Below are 21,655 nucleotides of genomic sequence, written 5' to 3'. Positions count from 1 at the left end.
TTCCATTTGATTAATAAATTATTAAAATAGTTGGCAATTAGCCCAATTAAAGTTGCAGCTTTAGCGATCAAAATAAAAAATATTAAATTTTTTTACCCTAAAAACGTAATTTTCATCAAAACAGTTTTTGATAAAAACTCAAGAAAAAGACTCTGGAGGTAAACTTGCTGTCTTTGGACACTTCTGGATGTTTTGTCACATATTTAATTAATTAATCAGCTGTGATTTACGGCACCAAGTATAATATTTATTATTTTAATAAACTAAACATTGTTTTAGGACCTGATTCTACCCAAAAACCTAGCAGCTCATGAATAGAAATTAAACGTCTTTCATTTTGATGGCTCCAGCTGCAACTTTAACTGGTTAATAGACAATGACGTTAATAATTTAATAACTGAGCTGAAGTTGAAGCTGAAAATACAGAAAAGTATAAACTCTCTGACTACAGCTCCTTAAATTCAGATTCACTCAGATTAAGATTTGTTTTATTGTCATTGTAACAAGTACAACGAAATGTGAATATTTTCTGGTTTCTTCATTCCTCATTGATGACAAACTGAACACAACACTTTGTTTTGGGCTTTTGGAAACACTAATCAGCGCTCTTCACCATTTCTCTTCTGTTTTATTGACCAAACAATTAAGCGATTAATTGAAAAAACACTTGACGATGACAATAAACATTATCTGCAGCCCCATAAACAAGACTCAGAGTCGGCTTCTGCTCGCAGAAGAACAAGTAATGCACTTTATAGAGACAAATCACCCTTCAGAACCCGTGTAAGTTCTAAATAACTGCACCCACCGACCCATGATGTTGCTGCATAAAGAATCTGAACCTCAAAAGCAGAAACGCTTCGGCAGAGCAGCAGCAAAACCCCGTCTGAGAGGGATGCACTCGTCGTTTCTGAACACATCTTCCTCTTGTTCCAATCAACTCTGAATGCACTTATTGTAAGTGGCTCCGGATAAAAGCCTCCAAAGCAAACTGAATGTGATGTAACGAGAAACAATGAGGCGCATGAGAGAGTCGCAGCAAGATGGATATCATTCTAAAGGAGATAAATTATAGATACGACGAGGAGGACACAAAGGAGAAGACACAACCGGGACCCAAAATGAGAGGCCATTAGCCACAAAGGGACGAGAAGTCTAAACCCAAATTACACGTAGAAATCGAAGCGGTGAGCAGAAAGAAAACATTATGGGCTGTTCTCTTTTCTTTAATATCGGATAAATAAAGACGCTGGAGTCAAGGTGGAAAATCATCTTTCTGTTCGTACAAAACGCCGGTTTGCTGCTGTGACAAGAGGGTCGTCATGACAACCTTTATCTCCTCTTGGCGTGTGTGTGTGTGTGTGTGCATGTGTGTGTGTGTGCGTGTGTGTGCGTGTGTGCTGAGAGCCTTGAGGCCATGTGACCACACTAAGTGTCCTCATGCGTCCACGTTTTCCATCCTGGCCACAAAGCAGCAGGTTTGGAGACGAGATGTTCAGTTTGAATGTGTGTCTGTTTGGTTACGCTATCAGGCCTCAGGATCCTAAACAAGGCGAAAAATCTACCAAAAATCTACCGGGAACACCTTCGTGGGAATGATCTGATCGACTGTGATCATGATTTGGCCTCCCACAATTACCGTAAATTCCGGACTATAGAGGCACCTGAATATAAGCTCCACCCACTGACTCTAAACAGGAAACCAGGTGTGTCCATATCCAGGCTGCACTAAGCTGCAGGTGTCCACGTTGGAACATGGGATATTTACACAGAAAGATGTTTTAACCTTTAATTAAATGCGTAGCGGTAACATCCACAGATACGTACCGTAGAGGCTTTTTTCTGAACACTTCCTGTAACACGGCTGGTTAAGGAAATAAAACTCCAGCAGCTACCAGGAAAAGTCACTGATGGCTATCTTCATCTTCCTCCTGCACTAAAACCACTAAAGTCGTCTTCTTCAGTGTCTTCAGGAGCTGAACAGCCTCAGAATCACTTCGTTGTTGTTTAAGCCGCAGCGTTCAAAGTGTGTGGAAAAGTAGGAGCTTATAATCCGGACATTACAGTAAATGATCATAATAAACTGAAATATCAACACCTGAGATGCTCACAGAAAGCAGCTTGTGTTGATTAAATCTACATCATTCACTGTCTCCAAACTAATTCTTTATTGCAGACGCCTGCTGCAGTAGCTGACGGAGACGAGCAGCTTCGGCCATAGCTGCACGTGAGGCGTTCAGGGACCCTTCTGGACAACTTGAACAGTCCATTACTAGTTTCTTGTTTAGTTTGTCACACCTCAGCTGCAGCATTCAGATTTATTTTTGTATTTTATCTCGTATCTTGAGTGCTATCAGGTGTTTCTACTCGACTCCAAGAGAGTCCTGCACGAGAACTCCAACGTGCCTCGACTGTCTGCACAAATAAAGGCCTTGAATCCTTGAACATCCGTTAATTGTTGCATTGATGAGCAGATGTTCAGCAAATGAGGCGTTTCAGGTTTCATTTCATATAAAGTTACCTGAGAAGTCTTGTTTTGATCCATACATTTGTTTTAAATGTGAAAGTGCACTCAGTTAATAATTGTGATAAAATGGACTAATTGTGATTTCAGTATTGATCAATAGTCATGATTATCATTCTGGGTACGATGCTGCCGCCCTGGTCAGTTCCTTCAAACTATCTTATGATGCTGAGCAAAAGCACATTCTGTTGTTGTCCAACAGCTCATAAGTTCAGCATAACAAAGCAAAAATAATAATATTATTTCTGACGCTGTTATCGAGGTTCCATCGCATGAAAAGGCTCCAGACTGTCTGTGTTATTACTCGGCCCAACATTGACATAACGTTACAGAAATAAGGCGGATTTTTCGAGGCTCTGAGAGAGTTTTACAAATACGAAACCTCCACAGAGCAAACAGCAATAACAGAGTAAAGACTGACCTTGTTTGCAGTCGGAGGTTTGCTGACAGCAGCTTCACAGGCGTCTGTGATGCTACGAGTGACCGCCGGGAATAACATCAGCAAGACATGCAGCAGCTTTTCTTATTTCACTTTCCTGTTTTCTTTCCAAACGTGTTGCTATGTTTGGGATAAACCACATCTGTGTGCTTTGAAGCAGACGTTCAGTGAGATGATATTAATATGATGCTATACGAGCCTGTTGCTCAGCTTCTGTGTGGAAATCATTCACGTTTTATCAAAGCACAGGTGAAGCAACTCATTAATGGCTCCAGTAAGGGATTCATTAAGTGTTGCAGTGAGCTTGAATCCATGAGACCACATCCCCACAGAACCAGCTCACCTGAACCCAAGGCCGCCGCCGCCGCTTTTAATTTTTATAATTGTGCAAACGTGTGCTGTGAGAAGGCCCACTTAGCAGCTGTAAGTAGCTGACACTGCACATTAATTAGCTAATGCTGCAGTCGATCTGTGGCCGGCCCGGCGGGGCGGCAGTCGGCACCGTCACCTCGCAGAGAGAAGGTGGTGGCTTCACGCACGGAAGGTTAATTAGTGATTCCTAATTGATCACAGTTGTGAGTGTGAGCGTGCACGGTTGTCTGTCTCTTTGTGTTAGCGCTGTGATGGACCGGCGACCTGTCCGGAGTGGACCTCACCTCGTGTCAGCCTGGACCCGCTCCAGTCCAGCGCCACCCTCTACAGGACAGCGGCTCAAGCATTCAATCAGAACCAGCCACACCACGTTAGCCAGCTGATGCTAACGTGGCGTTAAAGACTTTAAGGTGTTTTCCTCATTTTCCAGCACAAATATTCTAAACATCCATATTTGTTTATACGACTGGCTGCAAACAAACTCAAGATCAACCTGCTCGTGAGCGGGTGCATGGTATCAGCCATCCAGGTCATCGTGACCCCGAGTGCTTCAGCAGCAGACAGATGGACTGTCTTTGGTTTTCAGAGACGCTACAGCATTAAACAAAGAAGAGAAGACATACAACATTGTCATCCTGCATGTAGCTGCTGCGTCTGACACGACATCCCAGTGCACCTCAGATCCAGCAACACCGAGAGAACAAGTGGTTCACCTTGAGGATAAAACCACCTACAGACCTACATACATGGAGACTACAGCAAGACGGACACTCCCATGAAGAGCAGCGTCTACAGTCCTAGCACAGAAGATGCACGGTTTGAGTTAAGGAAGGCATCAACGGAAGCAGACATTCCTGAACAGAGAAGAGGATCGACCACACCAGACTGTTTGACCACTAATAACACCCTGTCAAGGCTCACCTGGCAGTTTCACAACCGTTCACACCTTAGAACACTCTTAGGCAACGGTGAAATGTCTCAAGAAACAAGAACAACAGTTTAGTCACCTTCAACTAAATCTTTAAGGATGCTATTTGTACATTTTTGGCCACTGGAAGTCCTCCACCTCTACCGCCAGCTAACAGGTTACCAAACAGTGAAGTACCTACTGATGGTACAGGCACGCAGCAACAGAGCAACACTGGTCTGACGTATTACATTAGATTATGAAGCTAGTTTGTAAAAGTCTGTTTTCACATTCACGTGAAAGAGTCTTTTTGTAAAGTCTAAAAGGGGAAAAGTTCCACAGTGGGTAAATACTTGTTGTAGGCCCTGTATGATGAGTTACAAAACTCTGTGGGTTCATGACTGTGTGAGTCCTTCCACATCGCTGACCCGATTCATTGTTAGTCTAAAAAATATTGATCCTTGAGGATTTAAAGACCCGGCACTTGGACAGAAAGACAGACAAATGAGAGGCAACGAAAAGACACGAACGTACGAGTAGGCGATGCTGAAGCCGGTCAGGTTGTAGGCGGCATCGCTGAAGAAGTGGAGCAGAGCGTAGCCGGACGTCGTCACCACCTCCGGGACCGTCTCGTTCCCTCTGGACTCCGGTACCACCAGACCACTGAGAGGGAGTTCAGCAGAAAGTGGATGAGACACAGACTCAACAACAGAAAAGTCATAATAATAAAAGGCTTTGTGAAATGCTGCTGTACTTTATGGACTCTGATCTCCAAGCACCACCAGAGAGCTTTAAAATAAATAGAATTGCATTTCAGCAGCAGCAGAGCTCACTGAAAGTCTGACAGTGATTAGCTGTAGAGCGAAACAACGCTGCACTGCGGAGGCATATTGCATTTTGTTGTTTTGGGTAATGATGTTTTCCACATTCAGTCCGTGCGATTCACTGCAATCTGCCCTCGTCCTCGATAAGTCTGAGCTGCAGCTTCGCCCATATCTGCCCGTCCATAATGAACAGGGTGAGCTTACTTACTGTAGGTAATAATGCTGCACAAGTCCGTATAATTAAATGGCAGATGGAACGGTACAAATTAGCCCCTTTATGGGAGCAACTGAGCTCTCAACAGGAATCAGGAATCAGTGGATTAGAGTAGAAAGTGGGAGTTTACATCGGTGAGTAATTGTGATTTTAATGAATTTGTGTGAAATGAAAGAGCACCACCCACATGTGTGTAGATTGGCCTTTGGGGGGAATAAAAAAAAAAAAAAAGCAGTAAGAGAGCAAGACATGGCATTCAGGGATAATGTGAATAATTTCTTCTTTCTATTATTGTGGGACGGTGCTTATTATGAGCTCCATTGTTTGGCTTCACGTGCAGTCACTCATTTGGCTGCACGAGTGCAATTTTATTGGACTTTCTGAAGCAGTGCCAAAGGCTACCTGACTCATTTCCATATTTCCTGCCTCGCACGGCTCCCCCATTCAGAACAGCAGGCGCTCACCTGAAGACGGCAATCAAAGGGGCATAAATGGAGTCTCCATCGTAGACGTACATGTGGTCCCAGCTGCACTCGGTGGCAAAGTGATTGAAGCGCAGCCTGAGTGCTGCATTAGGGCTGCGAGACAGGCGGAGAGCAGAGAACACAGAACAGATAGTAGGACAAAAATACTGTTGATGGAAATGTATCAGCTCCATTCTGGCTTTTCAAAGGTGTCTCTGCTATTTATAAAGTCTGTGGATGAGGTCATAAACTGACACTTCAGGGACTCTGAAGACCTTTTTGTAATATTGACGTCCTTATGAAGCGAGTCCTTTCCTTAATGCAAGACAAGCTGCAGTCGGTGTGTGTTCACCTACACACTCCTGTTACTGGTCATCCTGGTTTCACTACACTGGAAATAATCCCAGTTTTAACAAACCTGCATCTGCTAAAAAGACTATAATTATTATCAGATGCTGTGAAGCTTTCTGATCCCTGTTTGTCTGCCACACAGGGAGGAGCATGTTCAGTTCAGTAAAATACATCTTATGTGGATAATTTACTGGATGAGGATCCAAACACTACGATAGCAACAGTCATCTACTCTGTAAAATAAAATAAAAATGTAATTTTTAGTTTAGTTTTCCTTTTAATTCTACTTTTCTTATTACATGTACTTTTAGAAGCACTAAGAAGCCAGAAAACATCTAAAATTAAGGCTAGAAAATGCATTTTAAGCCACAGGTGTCGTAAATTTTTTAACATTTTTTACTTTTATTTTTAGCAGTTTATATTTCATGTAAATCAAAATCAGCACAATATCACAGGATACAAGCAACACAGAACATTTCATCAATATCAGACTTTCAGTATTTTGTGATTTAATGGAAACCTTTCAAAAAAACAAACATTAAAACCATCGACTGAAATAAAAACCCTGGTTCCCTCGTCATCTGGTTTAGAGGTCAGGGTGAAAACTGGACCATCCTCTGGAGACCATGAAGATCTACAATCAGCTCCGTAGCGTTTTATTTCTGATGAGTGACTCAAAGACATGCAGTCTTCGCACTACCAGGGAAAATTTTGACCTTTTGGTGGTGGAAAAAAAAATCAGATTATCCTCAATTATTTGTCCTCAAGAGACCTTTGAGGTCTGAAGCAAAGTTCTTGGACATCCATCCCCAATTTATAATTTGTTGTTATTATACAGACAAAATGAGCTCGATGTGACTCGGGATTCTTGGGGATTGCCAGAAAAGAAATGCCGTGAGTGTGGCTAAAAATATTCTGCAAATAACGTCACTGAGCCGGAGCTGAAGATCCTGAACATGTTTGTGACGGATGCACAGAGCGGTGCAGCGCTGCAGGACAGCGACTGACGCCATTAACAGGAGAATAAAACAGTAAATATGGCTCTTTATGTGTAGTTTCATAGCTTATATGTGCATCCAGTTGGTGCAGCTCTGATTATAAACGAGCACAAAGGACGTCACTGACAGACAAATTCCTTACATTTATCCCTAATTAAGCTCCTCTTATCTGGAGCCCATCAGTCGGACACAAACGAGGAAGTAAGCAGGATTAATGATGATAAAAAATACTGGTACTTACAAGCCTTCTATTAACCAAGTGCATTTGGTCTTGTACTTGTAGTTTACTGGACCGTCTGTGAGGGAACCCGACAGGTCTGTTAACCTGCAGAGAGGAGAAGAAACAGCAGGTTAGCCGTTTAAACACGACAACAACACAAGTTCATGTGCTGGAAATCACAAGTTTTTGAGACTGAAAAAAAACAAATCTGAGAAAAGAGCTTCACAGCTTTTTGTGTAACAGGCGAAAGTAAACGTGTCAGTGGAGTCTGATTATATCGATTAGATAAGAGCCAAACACAAGCTGGTCTGTCCTCAGAAAACACAGACAGTCGCCTAAAACTCACTGAAAGACCAGAATAAAACCTCTCCTAAGATGTTCTGACATGTGTGGAACCAGACGTCAGCTACACATCGTTTGTCTCATGATTTAAATAAGTTCTGGCTGTAAATACCACGACAACAACAGAAGAAGCTCCAGAACAGTGGTTTCCTACTTTTCCTGTCATTTATAGGGTCAAACAGTCTTTACCCCCCGTGGAAGTTTTCCTTTCATTGCTTTTCAACAAAAAAAAACAAAAATCAATAAATAAAAAATCAAGGTCTTTTTTTTTTCTACAAGAATTTACAAAAAAATAAAAAATAAAGAAAAAAGAGGCTCTTTTATGTGAACATTACAGATTTGTACAAAGTAATGTTAATAAATAAAAAATCTAAAATAAGTGACAGCAAAAGTATGAACGCCCCTCTAAAGCAGGAACGTTCAGTTTTCAATTTAATACATTCAATTCAAATTCAGACTAAAGTCAGACTAAAATGTTCATTTCAATTATTCAAGTTGAGCAACACAGACGTAAATATAAATCATCTAAATTCAGCTTCTGTCCACGCTGGAGGGAGAAGTCAGGGCGGCCACCGAGACGCCGAGGACTCCGTCTGAAGGAGCTCTAGATGGTAGAAACTGTTCAGTCAGAGCTTTATGGAAGAGGAGCAAAGAGAAAGCCACCGTCGGAAAGGCTCACGTTAAATCTGGATTTTAATTTTAATTGCATCAGCAGCAGCAGCAGCAGCAGCAGCAGCAGCGGTTCTTTACGCTGTAACAGGAGGTAAACAGTGGATTTCTTTGTTTTCTGTCATCTTCAGGGGGACGGACTGGTTAAAGCTCTGTTTTCACTGGAACAGTCCCACAAACCAAATGCTCCTGAGCTCTGACTGTGAAGGACTCACAAACTCAGAACAGGTGGACACAAACACACAGACGGGTTCAGGCAGAAAGGCAGGTTTATTACCAGGCAGGGTTCAGTACACAGGAGGTCAGTCGGTCAGGCAGAGGGATCCAGAAACGAAACAAGGCGAGGTCGTTCACAAAACAGACTGTGACTATGAAACGCTGGGACGAGGACCGTAAAGTACAACGAACTGGCAACCAGGCTGTGAGACACACAGGGTGACGTACACCAGGTAATGAGGGAGGAGAACAATCAGGGAGCAGGTGTGACGAGGCGGGGGCAGGGCGAGTGGGAAGTGAATCTAAGACAGGTTAGTGATTTCAAAATAAAACAGGAAGGACAGGACATAGAATGTGCACACATACAACAGACGGACACGACGCTGACTCGTCTTTGGACTTGATCGTGTTCACCAGATGTCATCATGTCACCCTGATCAGTGTTTTCTCTCTTAATTTAACTCCCCCTCCACTAGAAGTGTGGCCACAGCGTCTTTGGTGTCAGAGCATCACCCGACACACATCCAGCGGTCACACTTCCACCATCATTTGCATCAGACGCCCTATTTAAGCCGAGGCTGCTGAGCAACATGCGCCTCGCCGCCGTGGCCTCATTCGTGCACGCCAGACGCCACAAAGTACCACGCAGCCCTTCATTATTCAAGTTTGTGGGTCGCCTCCTCTCTCAGCATGAAAAATAAATCTCATATCGTCTCCTTCATTACGCCGCGCTGGAACAATAGAGCTCTGCAAACAAATGTATATGGAGATGTGTCATTATTTTCTCTGAGCCGTCGTGTGTCAGATGAAACATGGCAGCCGTCCCGCTAATGTCAAGGTGGGACGCTGCACGCTGTCGTTGCTATAGCGATCCCCGCATGACACAATCATGTGTGGCAGTTGTAACAACCACAATGACAGTGTGTGTGTGCGTGTGTGTGTGTGCGTGTGTGTGCAGTAAACAGCAGTCGCACTTGTCAATCAGAGTAATCTTTTCTAGAGGGAAGAGGCGACTTATCGTCATCGCAAACAGTGAAGACGTCGCAGGCTGCCTCCGGTCGGACAGTATGCTACTGTCTGACAGTGTGTGTGTGTGTGTGTGTGTGTGTGTGTGTGTGTGTGTGTGTGTCTTCATTATCTAAGCCTGCAGCATCACCGTGGGCTCTGTGGTCCTCGTGGGTTTCACTGAAATTCATTTTTATTGTTTGCACGAAAGATAAGAAAGACGGGCGTATTAGGAGATAAAATTTGAATGAATTAACAAATCATGAAATAAAAAGGAAAAAGCCCACGAGCTGGTTTAGACGCACGACTGTGCACCTTGCTGTGTGAACACATGATGGAGTGGCCACGACATGGACGAGCCTCGACTTCCTCATTCAGGTTTATGATCCTTGACCGTGATCAGTCAGTGAACGGTGAGGAAGGAAACTGAGTAGTTCCCAATCTGTGCCTTAGTTCAGTCATCAGAAACCTGCTGCAGCGCCGCCACAGTTAGCGATGTTAGCGACATGCTCAAGCTTTTATTGCTGCATCAACTTTGGAAAATTATTTTCTATTGCCCTGTTTCCACATTAAGTTTATCTCATTTGCATTTAAATTTTTTTTTAACTAGTTTTTGCTTTTTTAGTTGCTGTTTTCTGTCATGAGCAGAATCGATGTTTAGGAAAAGATCACAGCTGAGCAAAACTAAAGCAACAAAAATATGGCAAAATGTCTGAAAAGAAATCCATATTTTAATGTAGTTTTCTATAATTAAAGTACATTATCTAGCCTTAATTTTACATGAGATTATGCATCTTTTCTTGGCTGCTACATTATTAAACGAGGGAGATGTTTAAATACAGACACGTAAAGTCCAGTTTTAACATTTTCTTTAGGTCAAGAAGATCCACTGTGTTGAAGACAAAAATAAAAAAAATTAAGAAAGGAAAGTTAAAGGTTATTGGGAATTAGAGGTTTTTAAATCAAATTAAATCAAATGAAATGTGTTTATACAGCAAAAGTGGTGAACATGTTAAAAGTTGGGCAGCAACAACAATCGGTGCAAAAACAGTTTCTAAAACATAATAAAATAAAATAAAATGTCAAAACGTGTCAAACAAGAAAACATGTTAATAAAGTTTAAGCTGGATTTTAATGAATTAAGTGTTTTACATTAGACATGTACATTCACAGTCTATTAATCTAGTTTTATTGATATTTATATCAATTAAAAAATATATATACATCTGTTTTTATTTATTTATTTATTTATTTCTGTATTTATTTATTAACAGTGTAGAGTGACGAGCATCATTTATCTCCGTGTGTCGCCGTGGTGATAAGTTCAGAGCTGTGACTTGCATTCTGTGTTGTTTCTGATCAGAGATTAACGGACAGATTATAACTCTGATTCACTGGTTTATTGTTCGGTTCAGGTGGGCAGACAGTTTGACAGCTTGTTTAAGAGCAGTTTAGCCTTCATCAGCTCAGATGCTAGCTGTTGTATTTACGTTGAGATCAGTGGACTCAGCAGCAGCAGCTACTGCCTGGAAAAGCCTACGGCAACAAGTGATGTGTGACCGACATCCGACCACCTCCGTTCGACCGGTTCTGATCACGAGATAGCAGCATTGTTCTTCCTGAATTTGCCAAAGGGACTAAAAAGGGAGAAAACGAGCAGCGCGCCGTCATCATCAGCGCCACCAGTACACCAGATTAAGAGAGCGTCGGCCAAATGTGCTGCTTCTGCGGAACGAGAGGAAGCGTTTGGGAGGGCAAACAGATTGCAGCACAGCCGGACACGGGCCACAGTAAACGCTCAAATCCATCCAATAAGCCACATGAACACATACATGCAGTCACTGGCAGACACGTGAGACTCAGAGCAGATCAACCAGGATGCAGGCACTTTGGTTTTCCTCCTTCCCCTTCCATCTCCGACCAGTTCTCTATCCATCACTTCTATCTGTCTCTGCTGATCACTGTTGCAGCCTCTGGCTATAATCCCAGATTAGAAGACAAACATTCATGTCATGCTGCTGTAATACCTGACTTAAAGGATGACAGGACTGATGATGAAAACTCCTGCTTTCTTGCTGATGGTGATGCAAGAAGACTGTTGATGTGCTGCCGTCTGTTTTATTAACATTAAATTAAGACCACATTTCACATCTAGTTCAGACAAAGTCACCGTGAAATTGCGCTGTAAAGGTGACGACAAACACAAATACAAAATAACTGTTGAGCGTTTCTGAACTAAGAGGCAGAAAACGCAGCCTCCTGACAATAACAGGCCGAGTGTGTTTGTCCCACAGCTCCACCTCCATCTGCCAAAGTGCAGACGCTGTGTTTTGACAGTGTGAGCTGAAAATGGAGGAATAAGAACAGGGGGACGAGTGAAAATTAAAGAGGCAGCTTTTCACGCTCCACACTGTCGCCTGCGCTGCTGGGAGGCAGTCGGAGGGAGGACGGAGGAGAGGCGGGAAACACCCCGCCAAGGCTGCCAGGCTTTTACCGAGCCGACACATACGGACAGACACCCATTCACACTCAATTTCATTCCCAGCAGCCACTCAGAATATTCAGCTAACTGAACCTACATGAGTTTGGGCTGTGGGAGGCTCTCAGTCTGCCGGAGAATTCAAACGCGAAACCTTCCAGCTGTGAGGCAACACTGCCGACTACTGAGCCCTTATTGGACTTTTAGACAGAGATGTCCCAGTCCGAGTCATTTATTATTTACACTCATGTCGAGGCCCTTTCTGAGACCATTTTCCAAGATAATATGCATGTCAAGTGCAATAAAGTTAAATATTAATCCAACGTATGCGCTTGATAACTGAACAACTCTGCAAAGCGTTAAGAAAGTAAACGCAAAGTTAACGTCGGTGGTGACGGAGCACCGGCAGGACTGTTCTGTGGCTCCACAAGCTCCAAGAGACGGCGAAAGCTTTAATTCTCTACATGAGAACATGTGTGTTAGATCAGCAGTAGTACCTGGTTGTTCCTGTCATGCAGACGATGAGAAGTTCATGTTGGAGTTTATCAGCAACAGGCGCCATGACAGAGACGTGTGACCCTTAATGACCTCCAGCCAGAGTTAAAGCAGGTTAGGATCCACCAGCACAGCACATATGGAGCAAAGCCCCTCCTGCATCCCAAAACATGCATCCCTAACATCCAGCCGCATATTAGACATCTCTATTTATCCATCCATCTATCATCTCTACACCTTAATCCTCACCAGGGTCATGGGGGGCGGAGTCTATCCCAGCTGACTCAGGGTGAAGGCAGGTTCACCTGGACAGGTAACCAGTCTATCACAGGGCTACACTTAGAGACAGACAACCAAGCACACTCACATTCACACCTACGGACAATTTACAATCACCAATTAACCTCAGCATGTTTCTGGACTGTGGGAGGAAGCCGGAGAACCCGGAGAGAACCCACGCTGCACGGGGAGAACATGGAGACTCCACACAGAAAGATCCCGGGTGTCCTCACCGGGACCGTGAACCTTCTAGCTGTGAGGCCACGGTGCTAACCACTGATCCACCTGCAGCTGTGTTTACATTTTGAAAGATGCATATTTCCTCCTGGAGACATCAGACGAGGCTTCTATGTAATGTTTTGGGGAAACTTTTGATGTGTCACAAAAAAAGTGAATTGTTTGCATGAACTGTTTTGGATCAACAACAACTAATAGTTTAGTCTTAGTGTTGTCTGGAGCAGGCAAAATAAGCTCATGACAAAGTGAAGAGTAGAAGAGTCGAAGAAGCTTGAAACAAAAGTAGGACTGTGTTTGATATCACCTCCTAAACCAGGAGGACACACTGATGTGGCCAAAAGGTCGTGTGCAGTATGCCAAAAGTATGAAGCTTCTCCTCGACTCCTCAACATCTACAATTGGTAAAGCAGTAAAATAAACTGCAAAGATGTGCTGATTAGAAACGTCACCAGTAAACATAATCTTGGAGAAAACACGTTTCCCTCAAAGTGTGATTTCTACAAGTTCAGAATCAGGATGAGCTGCAGAGTTCTGACCAACACGTCTTCTTCTGGAGCAGGAGGCAGAATCAGGACAAAGCCTCGGTGTGGCTCTCCTCCTGGAGCTTTAAGTGGAAAACTGAGTGAATATGCAGAGAGGCTCAGGCCTTCCACGAAAACATGCGAAAGGTAGATGGCATCCATAGTTAATGCGGACGTGACGGGAGCAGCCTCCTGCAGCACCGACAAACCGTCACTCCAACGCCTCTCCCATTAGCCCTCCCAAAAGAGGCTGGCATGAAGGCAGAAGGCTGTTCACGCATGCAGACGAGAGGCCGACACACTCCCTCACAGCCAGATGAGGTTATAAACGGTGGCCGGAGCCGGAGTCCCCAGTGTGCTCTACAGAAACTGGGACCAGAATCAGGGTTACCGAACACGGAGGAGAAAAAGTGTGGCGACGGTGGCGGAGGAAGAGGAGGAGGCATAAAAGGGAGGACAGAGAGATAAAACAGAGACAGGGACGAGAGCATGAGGTATGGAGGAAGAGAGTCCGGCACCCTTTGAAATATTCATCTGCTCCGGGTGAATAATTGATGCCGTACAGAAGACAGATGCATGAAGGATAGACAGACAAATGGATGGAAAACGAGCGAGAGGGGGCGAGACGGATGGAGGAAGAAGCCAATATCTTCAGGTAGTGTCGGTACAAATCACCCGTTTCATTTTCTCCCCAAAGGTAGGCGACGCCACCTCCAGCCCCGCCTCCCCGCTCGCTTAGCGCCGTCTGCCACACACACACACACACACACACACACACACACACACACTCTAATGGAAAACTTTAGCCTTCGCTCAGCTCCTCGTCTACTCAGACACACATCATTTCAAAGCAGCATTACTCAGAACTGCGAGCGATTCTTCATCCCCTCCTGGGTTCCACTCCTGCAGCGAGCTGTGTCCATGTTCTGCACCTGCATTGATCATTTCAACCTATGACTTGGCAACTTCTGAATCAAGAAATACCACATTTTTAAAAAAAAGTTCCCACTGCTAAATCAGAACCAGAAGCTTTTTATTGCCAAGTGAGCTCGCACACACAAGGAACGTGGTGAATGAGATGGTACGCAACGATAACAAGACAGGAGTAAATACAGAAATGTAGATCTAAGAAATCCTAAAAAAATATGTAAAAGAAAAGTATAAAAGTACAACGTAGATAAAATAAATGTAAAAAATTTAGATCTCTGAATAACAGGTTTGAGGGCATGTTATCTTTTTTTTTTTTTAATCTCTAAAATGACACTAACAAAAAGAATCTGTCAGATTTCTCCCTTTCCGATGGTCATTGAACGTCTCTCTGACGCGCTAACCCATCAGGTAACAGAACCCAACCTGAGAGATAAATTACTTTACAGGTCCGATTTAAAAATTCCCCCAAAGTCAACAGTTTGGTTTCTGCCCAGATTCTGTAAAAAGATAATTTCCTTGGTGCAATCATGAACCCATTAATGACTCAGCAGTGACCAACAGTCATGTGACAAAGTGAATCCAGGACTTATTGGTTGAGCTGCAGGCTGTGTTTATGTGGAGCTGATGGCGTGGAAACAAAAATGTGACGAGTAAAACTGCGATAATGCGGAGAGCAACCAATTCAGTGTTCCATCCATCCATCATCTCTACACCTTCATCCTCACCAGGGTCATGGGGGGCGGAGCCTATCCCAGCTGACTCAGGGTGAAGGCAGGTTCACCTGGACAGGTAACCAGTCTATCACAGGGCTACACTTAGAGACAGACAACCAAGCACACTCACATTCACACCTACGGACAATTTACAATCACCAATTAACCTCAGCATGTTTCTGGACTGTGGGAGGAAGCCGGAGAACCCGGAGAGAACCCACGCTGCACGGGGAGAACATGGAGACTCTACGCAGAAAGATCCCGGGTGTCCTCACCGGGACGCCAACCGGCGACCTTCTAGCTGTGAGGCGACGGTGCTAACCACTGAGACACCTGCAGCCCTCCAATACAGTATTGGTAACACCAAATGTGTGCATGTTGATTCAGTTTTTTTTTTCTTTCATTTTTTTATTATATTTTATTATAAAGGCGTCACGCTGCACAGAAGACATTTCTTCTTCAGTTCTGTCTTCCTGCTGTTTCCACAGAGCTGCAGGACTTTATTTTGTAATGAAAAATGAGCCCACAGTGAGTAAAAAAGGTAACGAGAGATGCAGTTAAGACTTAATTCACTCCTGACTCCTGGCGGTTTATGGTGACCAGTGGCAGCTGAGCAAACTCATTAAAAAGCGTTTTACTGCTTTCATTCCTGACTCCCTTTTGCTGCCTTCAGGACTTCTTCACTACTGTTACACCACATTTACCAGCGTTTAGCCTGATCTTCTCACCTGTAGTCAGCTCAGCTAGAGCCACCTACAGCTTCCTTTGTGTCTTTTGCCCGTCGTAGCCAACAGAAAAAAGTTGCATCACCTTTTATAAGTCCATATTGTTTCTGTAGAACAGGTGCACGTCCAGCAGCTACGGGGCAACAAAAGCTTTTATTTCAAGCTGTTTTTTCTCACCACCTGCCACACACAAGCCCAGTGCTCGTTCTCCTTCAGTTCTGGTTCCCACTGCGGTCTCCACCGGCTCCTGAGGGAACCATCAGGCTCTTTAGCTGCTAAACGCTCCGCTATGCTCACCAGCTGGTCTCAAACCGAACCTCATCGGCTGCTCCAGAGTGAAAACCGTTAAGTTGTGAGCCAGGCGGCTAAATAACGAGCTGAAAGAGGAATAAAGGCTCCACAAAGGTTGGCTGATAAGTCACTGTGAGGAACTCTTTAGCATCACTCCTCTCTTTATATATAAATAATGACGTGTTCCTGCACATGTTCCTTTAAAGCGGTGATGATAATAATAGCATCAATAATGTATGCTTGATTCGCTTTTCAAGCACAGGCAGTAAAGCAGCAGCACTAAACACAAATACATCCTCAACAGAAACAATAAAAGCAGCGGATCACATTTATAGGAGAGGTATTTCTCAGACAAACAGCCAATAACGACGTCCCTTAATGCACTGCGATGGCATTACGGGGAAAAGTTTTCATCAACATTACCAGCAAAGTTGCAAAACTGCAACCTGAACAGTCCCAGCCGACCGTTTTTCATCTGTTTGGCTGCTCGTGGCAACAAGTGCAGGTCTGACACCGATGGTTAGGTGTAAGCCGGCGGTTAAAACAGCCAAATGACCAGCGTGGAGGCAGAAATTAAAGGATCAGGCAAAGCCTTTAAGTGATATCTAGTCACGTAGACCCACAGCGTGTGATTTAAACACACCTAAAGTCTCCACTGAAATAAATGTGAAATGCTGTGGAAGGACTTAAACTGATTTGACTTTGCAGTAAATTAATGTCGACAGTGAAACTACGGCCAATAAAAGCTGCGATGTGTCATAAATGAAGACTGAGGACAAGAAGAAGCTGTTTAATGTGAATCCAAACGACTTCTTTACATTCTTCTGCTGCTTCAAACAGTTCAGCAGCTGCTCGAGTTAAACATCAAGGCGGCTTCAGCGTCATTTCATTTATCTTGTTGAATTCTGTTTCAAAGGGAGAAAGCATCAGGACTTTTCCTCAGTGAGTTTAGATCACGAGAGGATCATCCAGCACCTGACTGTGAACATTTATCACAGAATAAACACAGTGGATGTGTTTTAACACACATGCTACTGGTTTAATACGTCTGAATATGCAGTGTGTCACTATCTGGACCATCCAGTGTCCTCCATCAGGAACCAGGTAGAGCTGCAGGCAGACTGCTGTGGACACATCAGCCTCCACCTGCCTCATGTGGTGCTGCTAAAAAGGTCAAATCTGTCAGGACATGGAGACGTGAGCTGTGGGGGGTCCAGAGGTTTGCTGCAGTTGCCTTTAAACTCTATGACTTTGGGTCAAACGTTCTGGGTTTCCTTCCACAAGCTTCTCACAACAGTCTGATGAGTTCTGGCCCGTTCCTCCTGACAGAACTGGTGGAACTGGGTCAGGTTTTTTGATCTCCTTGCTCCACTGATGTTCTCCAGGATGGAGATCAGGGCTTTGTGATGGCCACTCCACAACACTGACTCTGTTGTCCTGAAGCCTCTCTGTAGCTAATCTGGCGCTATGCTGAGGGTCATCGTCCATCTGAAGACCCATTAGTGTCCAAGCTGTAACTTCCTGCTGATGTCTGGAGATGTTGCTTCAGTATCTCCACATCATGTTCTTTCCTCATGATGCCATCTATTGTGTGAAGGTCACCAGTCCCTCCACAGCATGATGCTGCCACCCCCGTGCTCCACAGCTGGGATGGTGTTCTCAGGCTTCAAGCTTCCTCCTTTTTCCTCCAGATGTACTGATGGTCATTAAGGCCAAACAGTTCAGGTTCAGTTCCATCAGACCACAGGACATGTCTCCACTGATGAAGCTCTTTGTCTCTGTGTGCATCTACAAACTGTAATCTGTCTTTTCTATGGTTCTTCTGGAGTGATGTCTTCTTCCTCTCTGAGCAGCCTTCCAGCCCATGTGGGTACAGGACTGGTTCCACTGTGGATAATGACTCTCTGACCAGCTTCAGCAGGTCTTTAGCTTCTGTTCTGGGGTTGATAAGCACATTTCTCACATGTAATATTGTCTGGTCTTAATCTTAACATTCAACTTAGTCTGACTAGTTTGTAATAATAGTTTATAAAAATATTGTGTGTGGTCATAACATTTAAGTTAGTCAGGCTAATCTGTATTATACAGCATTGTAGGGTTTGTAGAATTCCTTTACTGCAATATTTAATTTAGCAAAATAAATGAATCCTGTAGAGTCTAAACCTTAATATATATATAAGGCTGCCAACCTTATTTCTTTACTGGAGAGCACTTTGGCTCAGCGTCTGTTGTTTTAAATGCGCTGTATAAATAACAGCGACTTGAATCGACTTGAGTGATCTTTGCAGTGTGACGTGATGCATTCAGTGCTGGAGGAGGCTGCTGCCATCAGGGAGTGTGTTGGTCTGCAGCAAGGCTTCGGTGGACGGTACGACTCCAAGAAACATCCACAACACCACGGCTTCCCCACAGAACACTGGGTTATAACGGCATTAACTATGTTCTTTACTTCACCTGATCGGTGTCAAAGTGCAGAAGTCGAACACAAATGTGTGAAGTGGAATTACTAGCATTCACAAACTGCATTTCCCAGAAGCCCCTGAGGTTGGCTCAGACAGCGGGACGGGATCTCTGCTGTTTAGTGTCACACTGTACCGCTCTGCCACCGCTAATGGATCAGCATATTTAAGATTTAATGGCCTTTAAGGGCTCCAGAAAGGAAATCAAATTACACCGGTGTTAGCTCTGAAGGAGTAACAGCAGTAATGTGTCCCAGCAGCGTGCGGTGACACCCAGACCGCCTCCCTCCCCGGCTGAGTTACAGCCCAGCAGACTGTCTGACCCGCTAAGAGAGAGGAACAAAATGAAGTCACGGGTCGAGCTGGCAGGTCAGTGTGTCTTACAGGATGCGTGGAAGCGGCCCGGTTGCATTGATCCCGTCTGTTGGGCTGCAGTGACGCGTTCATACAAGAGAGCAGCACGTAATCAAAAACCAGCACCGGCGCTGGCAGCGACACATTCCAGTCAGCTGAGAGTGACATCAACAAAACGCTCACACATGTTTGTGTTTAACTCGACTCCGAGGAACTTGTTTTCATTCCCGTGCGCTTTAATCATCGGCCTTCACACTGTTCTCAGACTGTAGCAGAAACTCGCCCGATAGCGTCCAGCAGTGACTTCACTTTGCAAAAATGTCCTCCCTCATGAAAACACACACACCCCAAAAAAAATCATAAAAATCCACATGTTTGAAAAACCTCCAAGAACAACACCACTCCTCGGCTTTGTAGTGGTGGACTACCATATTTAGAGAAGGCAGCGCATGGCCGTGACTCACTCGAATGAACCATATAATTCACAACAACGCGGTGGAGTTCCCTCTCAGGACGGTTACACTTTAAACCTAGAAACTCAGCTCACCTTCTGCTGCTGCAGCCCGAACACACTTCACCAGCACTGATCACAACTCATTTCTGTCTTGGTTTTTTAGTTTCACGCTCTGAAGAACCTTAATATGCCCAATTAAAGGCGATATTATCAGTTTGCCATCACATTCAGAATCAAAAACAAGGTGCCAACTGTGTGCCTGCACGTCTCATCCTCGACTCTTTTTATGATAAATCTATTCAATAAACTCCATAAAAGATTCTGTTCAATTCAGCCGAGACACAAGCCTCGACTGTGAAATTGTGAATAATAAAGAGACACTTATTTCAATTCCGCACATGTATTAAGTTTGCTTGAAGAGCTGGAAATATTGAAGGGGAAGAAAGTTAGCGCGCCGCCACAGTGGGATTTGAACTAAAGTTCAGTTTTCTGAGGTAACATCGCTACCAGCTCAGTGCAGAGCCGTCCCAGCAGGGCCTGTATACAGTATTTAACTTCCTCCTACGAATCTCCAGCTTCAGTTCATCTTCACTGTTCAGTCAAATGTCAAAAGTCGTAGACGCCCTGCCGAACTTCTAGCACCAGCACTGAAACATCACGAATAAACGTGCTTCTGCAAGTTAGACAGGAGTCTGTTGGAAACATCTGGATGTGCTCGTCTGGCTCGTTCTCCTGAAGCAGACGCCCAACATCTTTGTCTTAAATCACTCAAACGTCGTCTGTTGTTTTCTGTCTAATCTGACTGCAACATCCCAAACAGATCATGTTTTGTGCATAAAGTTGTAAACGAGTTTAGATCATGATGCTCATTAACATCCACATAAATGTTCATCAAGAAGAAAACAGCTGACATGAGTTTGGACGCTCAGTAATGTGTCATATAAGAGAGGTTGACACGACTATGTAAAGGCATACATACACACAACCATAATTATATCCTTGCAGATACACAAACGCAGTAGTCGATGTGTAGTTGCTGCTATTGTGCTACTTCCTGGTCTGTTTGGAGTCCACTTGCAGGACTCTGATCCATGCATGTGCAGCACATTTGCATAAGCGCGCTGCTGCCCTTGTAGCGTCGTCTCCGAAAGGACACAAAAGACGTCCACGCGTGCTCTCACGTATTTAGGGGTGAATTATTGCTTTCGGCGTCTGCAAGGGCACACGTGACGTAAATGTCATCATCCGGCCAAATCCACAAAGGTCCACGATGATCCCTCTGCAGATGTCCCAACGCCGTCCAAACTTTGCAGCACGTGCCAGGAAAACAAATGGCGACTAAATAACGAATGGTTGTTGACGGGGGAGCCTGTACGAGGTCGTCCACACCTCCAGATGTCATCGTAAAAGAGTTGGAATTCAAGTAGTTGCTGCAGGATTTTGGAAACTCTCTGATTTCTACACGCCGTCCATCGACAGCCCAAACACAGCGGAAAGTTTTCCACATGCCCCAGAGCCTCAGGAGTAATCACTGATCTATCGCTACAGTTCAGTCTCTAAGGAGCTGCAGACATAAAACGTGAACTGATAACTACGAAGACGACAAACTTCACTTCAAATGAACCCTCAGATACCTGTGGACACCAGCAGCACAACATTGGTCTGTTTAAATCTGAAATGCAGAACTCAAGCCCACGATTCATGACCTGTACCCTGCAGTCAGTCACCTTCTTTCGTAAACCTTTTCTCCAAAGCTTCTCTTTTATCTGGAGCAGTAGCTTCCTTGGTTTTTCCTCCATAGACTCCAAAACACTCTTAGCTGCCGCCTCATCTCCATAGTTACGGTTTGAGCTTGCAGATGCTGCTTTTTGCACTCGTATCATGTGCCTGGTTTTCATGTTTGTTGGGTTTTGAGACTAATTAGACGCCCTTAACAATACAAGATCTGCTCGGTTTTCCTGCATTCAGTTGGTGTCGTGATGGAATGAAGCTGTGGTTTGTAAGACGGCGGCTTGATTCCTCCTCAGCTGTGGCAAACCAATCACTGCTGGGTGATGCAAAGCTTTGGAGTTGGAGTAATTTACCCAATACCAGCACAGTATGAACTCATTAGGCGTGAACGTATGAGGCGTTGACATTTAGCAGCCCCTCACTCTGGCTTTCAGGTGTTTTT

The 21,655-nt window shown here is 44.3% G+C and overlaps 1 protein-coding gene across 1 annotated transcript in view; it reads right to left on the bottom strand.

The window, feature by feature from the left end:
• Nucleotides 1-21,655, bottom strand: part of LOC103374083 (attractin-like protein 1) — a gene marked incomplete at its 3' end in the record, with an annotated part of 55,179 nt that overhangs the window by 10,259 nt on the left and 23,265 nt on the right. Inside the window, exons 2-4 of the mRNA XM_008304113.1 lie at nt 7,335-7,418; nt 5,745-5,858; nt 4,777-4,905 (exon numbers count right to left, since the gene is read on the bottom strand). Of these exons, the coding sequence (XP_008302335.1) occupies nt 4,777-4,905; nt 5,745-5,858; nt 7,335-7,418 (327 nt within the window). The remainder of the gene's footprint in view (nt 1-4,776; nt 4,906-5,744; nt 5,859-7,334; nt 7,419-21,655) is intronic.

Source organism: Stegastes partitus, unplaced genomic scaffold (assembly GCF_000690725.1).
Source record: "Stegastes partitus isolate 25-593 unplaced genomic scaffold, Stegastes_partitus-1.0.2 Scaffold2138, whole genome shotgun sequence".
NCBI lineage: Eukaryota > Metazoa > Chordata > Actinopteri > Pomacentridae > Stegastes > Stegastes partitus.
Note: the sequence above shows the minus strand (reverse complement) of the source record. Positions and strands in the feature narration are given on the sequence as shown.